The following is a 9,644-nucleotide window of genomic DNA, read 5'->3' as shown; positions in this document are numbered from 1 at the left end:
CTGCCCTCTCACCAGAACTACTGAGGTGGGTACAGGTGAGGATGAGTAAATCAAATCGATGATCAATTCAAAGTGTTTATTTTTAAGTAGAAAGGGGGAAGAGAGTGACACAGAGGCAACTTTCAGCATCTTCTTTCCAGGCCATCACCCCCATGTGCTTCCCAACCCAAAGCACTGGCAGGAGGGGCCCCAGGACAGGAGGAGGGGCCAGACAGTCGCAAAGTCACAGAGAGATCTGTACAGCCCTGGAGAGGTGGGATCCAGGGGTCCATCCCAGCTCCCTCGTCCTGGAACAGGATTAGAGCTCAGGGGCACAGGGCTCCCCAGTGGGCGAGGACACCCGCAGCTCGGCATCGTGCCTGACCACGGTGAAGAGCCCCACCACCGCCAGCAGAGCCATCACCATAACGGCGGAGCAGATGCTGAACATGTTGCGAGTGCCCGTTCTGCGATCGCTGTCATGGAGGACCAGAAGCCCCAGGCAGGCCAGTAAGTGCAGGGGCACCCGGAACCAGTTGAGGACACCAGCTTGCTCCGTCTCGGGGATCACTTTTCTCCGCAGGAAGCTCATGCTGGGAAAGTACAGCCCACAGGCCAATTCAATAAGGAGGAAGGCTATAAAGGACTCCACCGGACTCTCCTGGCCTGGGCTGGTAGAGAAGGTCAACATGAAGAGGGAGAAGACGACGATGAGGACAGCGAGGGAGACTAGGTGCATGGGCTGGAGGTGGTACCTCTTGGAGGTAGCGATGCGGTACAGAGAAGAGCCGAGCAGGCTGGCTGCCATGAAGCTGGAGAAGATGATGCCCAGCGGGGCCCCATGTGGGTCCAGCACAGGCGTCCAGAGGAAGACAAAGATGAAGATGACACTCTCAAACAGGGCCTGAATGGTGCCTAGCAGCAGCACACGACGGTCCGACAGGAGGCAGCGCAGGCCCCCAGCACAGGTCCTTGAGAAGGCACGCTGCCGATCATAGTTCTCTCCCCAGTTATGAAGGGCCAAGGCCCCAGCCAGAGCCAAGAGAGGGATGGCAGCCACAAAGGGTGCTACAGGCCCCAGGCCCATCCAGCAGGCCACGGCCTCAGCTGCCACACCTGCCACTACAGCCAGCACATGATTCCAGAAGGCAGCTCGGGCAAAGGTAGCCGGGATCCACTCTGCGGGGAAGTCATGCCGTTCCACATGCTCGTGGATGTACCAGGCCTCAAAGGCCGAGAAGAGCAGGGCTGTGGACAGCCCACCAAGTGCTCGGCCCACCAGCAGCACAAAGTAGTCCCGAGAGAGTTTGGTTAAGCAGCAGAGAGAGTAAGTGAGGGAGAAGAGGACACAAGACTTCTTGCGACCCAGCCAATCCACAAGGGAGGAGGCCACCAGTCCAAAGAGGACTGTGGAGGCAAGGCCGCAGACATAGAGGATGGCAATTTGTCCCTCCAGGAAGTGGTAATGTTGATAGAGTTTATAGAGGTAGGGGGCCTGGAGCCAGTCAGCTGCCAGGGCCAGGAAGTAGACCTGATAGAAATCCAGTTGAAACCGAAGGAAGGAGGGATTGCTGCAGGCTCTTCCAGAGGGCTTAGCCCGGCATCTTGACAGCTCCAACCCCAGGCAGGAGGCCAGGAGGACCGCAAAGGCAAGGTAGGCAGTCACCAGCATGGCCGGCCCCCGGAAGACCTAGGGAGAGAAGGGGGCTTCAGAGTCACATCCATTGCCCGGATAGCGCTGTCAAGGGGCTGCGTGTCTAAGCAAAAGGCAGCTCCACCCAACCCCCGCTGCCACCTGCACTTCCCCACCCCTCAACTCCACTCCCCCGGAGCTCAGACCGGAGGGACCAGTTGGGTGGGTGGCAGGAGTGGCCCACCAGAGCGGTCTCCAAGGACACTGGGCGGCAGGGAAGGGGTGGGAGAGGGGAGAAGATTGAGCATTCGCCCCAGCCTTGCCTGGTATAGCAGAGAGGGAGTTCCTCCACTAATCCCAGCCCTGCAGTTAAGGGGCTGCTGCCCTCTCCCACAGTAGCTTATGCATACAATACTTCCTTCTGTTACCTGCCATCCTCTTTGGGGAGCCCGTTTTTGCCCTCAATGTCTCGTCATCTGTCCCGGGCATCCCTACCGCCCGCGCGGGCCTCTCGAGTTGCTTCTGGGTCACGCGCGTGCATCTCAGATTCTCTCTCCTGCAGGTCAGGGCACCCCCCTACACACACAATGCGCCCCCTAGTCCCCGCCCAGCGCCGCCACATCCGCTCGCGCCTCGCCCAGACACCATTTCACCTGCTGCCCCGGTCCGCGGGGACGCTCCGGACACGCCCGGCTCCAGGCCGCCCGGCCGCCCTGCCCGCTCTACCTCCGGCTCGGGTTCCCCCAGCGCGCCCGCCCCTCACAGCCTGCTTCCGGGAGCCTGGGAGCCCTCTGGCCGCAGCCATGATGGGTCCCGTCACGTGACGGGGGCGCGGCGCTCAAACCCCGCCCCTACTCCGCCCTCTTGCCCCAACCAGGGCGGACGCCTGCTGGGGCTCAACAGGAGGCGTTGGTGGTCGCTGCTCCGGGTTTGGCCCTGTCCGCTGCCCTCCCGTGACAGCCGCTCCTTCGACTCCGGGATACCTACGGGGCCCCCTGGAAGTAAAGACACATTTTCTGTCTCTTCCTCCGTGCCGTGGGTTAGGGAGCGCAGCTGTGCCTGGGAAAATGCCAGCAGTACCGCAGAGCCGGGGCTTGAGCTTCTTGAGGAACATCGCCGCCCCAAGCCGAGACGGGCTCCTCGCTTCCCTCCTCTCCCAGAGTAGTGACCTCCAGGCCAGAAGTCAGTATGGCCCAGACACCTGAGGGAGGCAGTGTGGTGTAAAGGACTTGGACTTCGGTTTGCAGACGGCCAAGCCTCAAATCCCAACCCTGTGGCCTCGGGCAAGCCATATGACTTATCAGTGTCCCAGTTTCTTGGTCGACAGTCATAGGAGAGCAGCGCCCAAATCAAAAAGGCTAAAGTTCAGTGGCAGTTAAGGGTTAAGAATTTCAGCCTTGGAGCCGGATGCCCACCCTCTGCCACTTACCAGCTGTGTTACCTTGGAAAGGTTATTTAAACTCTTTCCAGCCTAGTATTATCTCCTCAAAACCCTCCAATGGCTTCCCATCTCACAAAGCATAAAATCCAAAATCATTATAATGGCCTACAAAACCCTCTGTCCTCTGTTCCACTGCTACATCTCTGACCTTATCTCCTACCATTCTCCTTCCTAAGCCTTCTCCATCTATACTGTCTACCACCAGGGCCTTTGCACACTGTGCCCTGTAAAGTTCTGGTTCTTCTCCCAGATATCCACATGGTTCCCTCCCTCAGCCCCTGCAGTTCTGTCTTCAAGTGTCACCTTATCAGAGAGGCCTTCCTTGGCCAACCTGTTTGAAAAAACACCACCACCTCTGCCACAGCAATCTACCTGCTTCCCTACCAACTCTCTATTCTCCTTTGCTGCATTTTCTCCATAGCACTTAACACCATCTGGCACACTATATATTTTGCTTATTTACTATTTCTTCTCCCTACAGATTTTTATCTGTTTTGTTCACTTGTATTCCCAGTACTTAAAATGGTTAATGGTACATAAAAACATTCAATAAATATTTGATGAGTAAATGAATGAATAGGTTAATACGTGTAAACTACTCTAAAAAGTGCTGGTCTTTATTAGCTGGTAACACTTATCAAACAGTTATTATGTACCTAAGTTCTGTCTTAAGAAGTCCTGGGCGGGCCAACTGCTGTAGATGAATTGTGTAGCTGTCACAACAACCCTTTAGGTAGTTACTATGATTATCCTTCAGAACTGGAAAGGTTAAGTAACATGACTAGAGTCACATGGTTAAGAGGTAGAGTCAGAACTGGGACCCAGATCTTTCCAGTTCCACACTCGTGATTTCTAAGAAGATTAAATGGGTTCACCCACCTGCACAGGTGATTAGCAAATGTTGGTTTTCTTTTCTTCTTATTTAATTTATTTATTTATTTATTTTTGGCTGTGTTGGGTCTTCTTTTCTGTGTGTGGACTTTCTCTAGTTGTGGCGAGCGGGGGCCTCTCACCGTCGCGGGCTCTTGTTGCGGAGCACAAGCTCCAGACGCGCAGGCTCAGCCGTTGTGGTTCATGGGCCTAGTTGCTTCGCGGCACGTGGGATCCTCCCAGACCAGGGCTCGAACCCATGTCCCCTGCATTGGCAGGTAGATTCTCAATCACTTCGCCACCAGGGAAGCCCCTGTTGGTTTTCTTTTTTTTTTTTTTTTTTTTTTTTTTGTGGTACGCGGGCCTCTCACTGCTGTGGCCTCTTCCCGTTGCGGAGCACAGGCTCCGGACGCGCAGGCCCAGTGGCCATGGCTCACGGGCCCAGCCGCTCCGCGGCATGTGGGATCTTCCCAGACCGGGGCACGAACCCGTGTCCCCTGCATCGGCAGGCGGACTCTCAACCACTGCGCCACCAGGGAAGCCCTGTTGGTTTTCTTTATACTAAAGTTTGGAGGGTAGAGGGTGGGAGAATCTGGAATTATAACTTGAGAAATACTTCCTTATGATAAAGTAAACAGATGACATCTATATCCTACAAGTTCCAAGGTGCCTTTATCCCTAACTGGCAAACTTCTAGAGAGTAGAAAAGGTATTGGTTCCCATGCATTTGTCTAGAAACACGAAGACTCAAAAATCATGATTTCCCAAGGTCATTCAGTGAGTGAGGGCATGAGGGATCCAAATGGCCTTCTATTCTGATCCTGGACTGAAACCCCTTGAACTCCTGATACCCAGTCTCTCAGTTCCTGGTGGTCTTTTCTTTGAGGGAGGAGGTCATCCTGAATGAAGGCAGGGAGTGGGACAGGATGGCCTTACGTGCTTTGTCTTCTGTTTTCTAGGATGGAGGCCAGTGCTCTCCATTATTGAGTTGCATTTTGCTAAGAAGCACCTGACAAAGAGACTTTAAGGAAGATTACATTATTTTGGATTACTTTTATTGTAGGACCTATTCAAAATATGTTAACTCTTTAAGGTTCCCCTGGCCCCTCGAAGCTGTGAAGCACAGCTGGGAAAGATCCTACACATGGGAAATGTGCCAGCTGAGCAGCAGGGGACTGAAGGGGATAAAGGACAGCCTGGGAGTGCAATTCCATCTCTAGGACACACTTCTAGTAGAGGGCAAGGAGGGCTGGGGTCTGTGTGTGGGGAGTCACAGGGGAAGTCTGGCTTTCAGGGCAGGTGGGGAGGATGCTCTGGGAATTACTAGGAACCATGCTTACCAGAGGAGCATCATTTAAAACTTCTATTATGAAAATGTTCAAACATACATAAAGGTAGAGAGCATAGTTCTATGAAACCCTATATACTTAATTCAACAATATTGATTTTTGTCCCTTTGTTTCTTCTCCTTCTTTCTTTCTTTTTTTGTTTGCAAAAATACTTAAAATTAAATACATAACTTCACTCCATACTTCAGTGTGCATCTCTAGGAAATACGGACCTTTTCTTACATAACCTCAAAGCCATTTTTCACATTTAACAAAATCAACACAGATTCCTTGGCATTGTAAGCACTCAGTTCATAATTAAATGTTTCCAACAGTCTAAAAATGTCTCTTTATAATTGGGTGGTCCCAATCAGGAACCAAACAAGGTCTCCCCACCACCACCACCAGCCATTGACTAGTTGAAGAAATCCAGTCAGATCTCCTTTAGAATGTCCCACGTTCTGGATATGTTTTCTTACTTCCTTGTTGTGTCATTTAATTTGTTCCTCCACCCCCCCATATTTCTCATTAAATGGAGATTAGCTCTAGAGTTTTGATTAGAATCATGTTCAGTTTTTTTTTTTGTTTCTCTGTTTGGCAAGAGTCCTTCACAGGTGGTGCTGAGTGCTTCAGATTGCGTCATATCAGGAGGTACACGGCATGTGGTTGTGCCATTTTTAGCGATGCTAAGATTCATCAGTGGGGTCAGGTAGTGACAGCCTTATTCCTCCATTGTAAAGTTCTCCATCAACCACCATCCTTGGTTTCATCCATTGACGATTCTTGCTTTGACCAATTATTTCATTAGGGGTTGCAAAATGGTGATTTTTCTAATTCCACATTCCTTCTACATTAGCTGGAGTTCTTCTGTAAATAAGAAGTTTTCTCCACCACTTAGAGCTATTTGGCCACCCTGAAATATAAGTTACACAGGACAGGCAGCATAAATGCATAATTCTTTTTCTTTCTGGTTGCCAATTTTCAGAATATGAAGTTGGGAGAAAAACTTCATTTTTTAAAAGTTTTGGGCTTAGAGCTGAGTAGGGATGGATGGCCTGGACAGTGGGCAGGGGAAGAAGGGTCTATTCTGGTAGCTCTGTCCAGCCCTCACTCACTCCAGGGTATGGGGTGTTTGGGGGACAGATAGACAATGGAGGACTTGGTGTCCTGGCCCTTGGGCAGCAATGAGATGGGCATGACATAGGCCTGGTGTGCAGGCAGCTGCAGGACCCAGAGAGAGAGAGAGAGAGAAAACCAGATTTGGGGGAGGCAGAAAGAGAGATAGGAATTGAAAAACAGCTGGACCCAGAAGACAGGAACAAAGACAGAAAGGGAAATAGAAATGGAAGAGATTGAGAATGACTTGCACCCAGAAGCAGAATAGGACAGAAAAGGAGAGAGGCAGGAGGTGAATCAAAAGACCAAGGAAGAGGAACTTCCCTGGTGGCACAGTGGTTAAGAATCCACCTGCCAATGCAGGGGACGTGGGTTTGATCCCTAGTCCAGGAAGATCCCACATGCGGTGGAGCAACTAAGCCCATGTGCTGAAACTACTGAGCCTGCGCTCTAGAGCCTGAGCTCAACTATTGAGCCTGAGCTCTAGAGCCCAAGCCACAACTACTGAAGCCCCTCTGCCTAGAGCCCACGCACTGCAACGAAGAGTAGCCCCTGCTCTCCACAACTAGAGAAAGCCCACAACGAAGACCCAACGCAGCCAAAAATAAATAAATAAATTTATTTTAAAAAGAAAAAAGGAAGAAAACAAGATTTTAAATTAGATGGGGAAAGGGAGGGACGAGTGGGGGAAACAGATGTAGAGACACAAGTTAGGTGAAGGCAGAAAGTCCAGGTGACAGAAAAAAGGAAACAGAAATGGAGAGAGTGGTGTAGAAAGCTAGAAGGAAGGATAAGCAGAAGGATAAACCAAGATAGAAAGGAAAGAACAAAGGGTTCCAGAGAAGGAGGCTGAGAAAAGGAAGATTGAAGCAGACCAGTGTCAGAGAACTTGGGGAATGTGGAGGGGTGCTTAGGGGCTCTCAGCTTAAGATCCAGTCCCACGCAGATGCCAGCATCTATCACTTCCAGCTTCTTCTTGGTGGCTTCTCCAAACCCCCAGCCCCAGCCCCAGCCCCACCCCCGGGGACAAGGGACTTATGACTAGCTATGTGTGGATGGGATCACTGGGACCCGGAGTCAAGGGTTCCCAGCTTCCATCATGCCCCTGCCAGATGAGCATGGATGTAACAGATGGGATTATTGCTGGAAGATTGAGGTCATGCGGCTGGGCGAGCACTCAGAGATTTGAGAGATAAGACATCCAGGTAGAGAGCACCAGGTTCCTAGAAGCAAAGGACCATGAAGGATGTCATGATATCCAAGCGGGGGGAGGAACCAAGAATTCTCTGCTCAGCCTCTTCTTCTGGTCCAAGAGCCATTGACCTTCCTTACCAGGCTCATGATGAGAGGTAAGGGATTCAGAGATTCTTGGATCATTTAGGGATATGGGTGGAGGTCCACAGGGCAAGAAATGTGGTCCCTGGACAAAGGATCCCCTGTCGCCTCTAGAGGAGGAATCCATCTTATCCATGCAAACTGCAGAGAAGATGAGCCAGGAAGGGTCTCCAGGGGAGGCTGACTAGAGGGGAACATGGCCAACTTGCTCACCTTCAGGGGCTGTGGGAGAGGCTCTGAGAAGAACACTTTCCATTCCAGAAGCTGCAGAAGAGGAGGTTCTGGAACCAGTGAGAGCATGCCCAGAAACTAGCTTCAAAGCAGATGTCCCGGGACTGAGGAGGAGGCCGGGGGATCTCAGCAGCCAGCCTCCTCTCTCTGCCTGGGTGAGGGGTCCAGCTGATCCTTCTCCATCCTCCAGAGCTTCTGCCTCCTCCCTGAGGAAGCAGCTGCAGAAGTGCCCTGGAAGATAGGCAATCTCTCAAAGGGCAACAGCCCAGCTAGACTATCAGACAGTGTCGAGAGGTGCGGTGTCCCCTGAAGCAGCAGCTGCAGCGGCCGGCAGAGACTGGAGGTCCCTGGGCAGCCCCCCGGCCACGGCCACAGCTGTCACTGCAGCCCAAGCAGGAGCTGGAACAGGCAGCTTGACCCCTGGAGCAAGGGTACATGGGGCAGGCAGAGGGGTGGCAGCAGGTCAAATGCGGAGCAGAGCAGGGGCTGCAGGAGCTGAGGGGACAAGTCAAGGGGGGACAGGCAGGGCAGGGAGGGCAGGGGCACGTACAGGGTGGGCCGGGGAGGCCGGGACAGGAGGGGCACGGAGCTGCGTAATAGGGATAGGTAGTGCAGGAGCAGGTGGGAGGGGGACAGCCAGGGCAGGGGCAGGCACAGGCAGAGGGCGGGCAGGACAGACAAGGGGAGGCAGCCGGTGGGCCGTGCCCGGAGGGTGGAGGGGGATGTTGGTGGCTGGGCTTCTTGTTCCGAGGCCCCAAGCGTAGGCCCAGAGAGAAGTCCATTCAGCTGCAGAAGCGGCCAGGCTGGGGGGTTGGGTGAAGGGGAGGGCAGGGGTGGGGTCAGAGGGGGGACAGTGGGGAGCAGGGGTGTGGGCAGGATTAAACCTAAGCCACGGCTGAGCCTCTCTGAGCCTGCAGCAGCTCAGACTTCCCCAGCTAGCCCTCCACTTCCCGGCCTGCCTGCTCCCCTCCCCTCCACTGAGAACCCACCAAGGGCACCAGACCAGAGCACGTCCGTCCTCCAAATAGCATGTGCACTTTCATGCCTCCAGTCCTTTGTTTCCACTCTTCCTCCTGCTCCCAGTGCCCTTTCTCTTTTCTCCACCTGGCGAGGTCCCATCATCTCTGAAGTCTTCCCCTTTATTCAATCAAAAAGTATTTCTGGGCTTCCCCGGTGGCGCAGTGGTAGAGAGTCCGCCTGCCGATGCAGGGGACACGGGTTCATGCCCCGGTCCGGGAAGATCCCACATGCCGCGGAGTGGCTGGGCCCGTGAGCCATGGCCGCTGAGCCTGCGCTCCGCAACGGGAGAGGCCACAACAGTGAGAGGCCCACGTACCGCAAAAAAAAAAAAAAAAAAAAAGTATTTCTTGGGGACTTCCCTGGTGGCACAGTGGTTAAGAATCCGCGTGCCAATGCAGGGGAAACGGGTTCGAGCCCTGGTCCGGGAAGATCCCACGTGCCGCGGAGCAACCAAGCCCATGCACCACAACTACTGAGCCTGCGCTCTAGAGCCTGAGTACCACAACTACTGAAGCCCGCGCGCATAAAGCCCATGCTCTGCAACAAGAGGAGCCACCACAATGAGAAGCCCGCGCACTGCAACGAAGACCCAATGCAGCCAAAAATAAATAAATAAATTAATTAATTAATTTAAAAAAAGTATTTCCTGAGCTCCAGGCACCTGACACCTGCCCATCACTCTCCAGCCCTG

The 9,644-nt window shown here is 53.1% G+C and overlaps 2 protein-coding genes across 2 annotated transcripts; both read right to left on the bottom strand.

Moving 5' to 3' along the window:
• Nucleotides 1–298: 298 nt before the first annotated feature.
• Nucleotides 299–1,410, bottom strand: MFSD5 (major facilitator superfamily domain containing 5; the record flags this gene model as incomplete). Its single annotated transcript, XM_079714941.1, has 2 exons — nt 299–1,227; nt 1,335–1,410. 2 exons carry the CDS (start codon nt 1,408–1,410, stop codon nt 299–301), a joined length of 1,005 nt encoding a protein of 334 aa, XP_079571067.1.
• Nucleotides 1,411–8,202: 6,792 nt separating this feature from the next.
• On the bottom strand, nt 8,203–8,715 carry LOC307060430 (uncharacterized protein; the record flags this gene model as incomplete). The annotated part of the gene is made up of 1 exon (XM_079714940.1): nt 8,203–8,715. One exon carries the CDS (start codon nt 8,713–8,715, stop codon nt 8,203–8,205), a length of 513 nt encoding a protein of 170 aa, XP_079571066.1.
• Nucleotides 8,716–9,644: the final 929 nt, after the last annotated feature.

Source organism: Hyperoodon ampullatus (assembly GCF_949752795.1).
Source record: "Hyperoodon ampullatus genome assembly, chromosome: 11".
Lineage (NCBI taxonomy): Eukaryota > Metazoa > Chordata > Mammalia > Artiodactyla > Ziphiidae > Hyperoodon > Hyperoodon ampullatus.
This window is presented reverse-complemented; position numbering and strand designations above follow the sequence as displayed.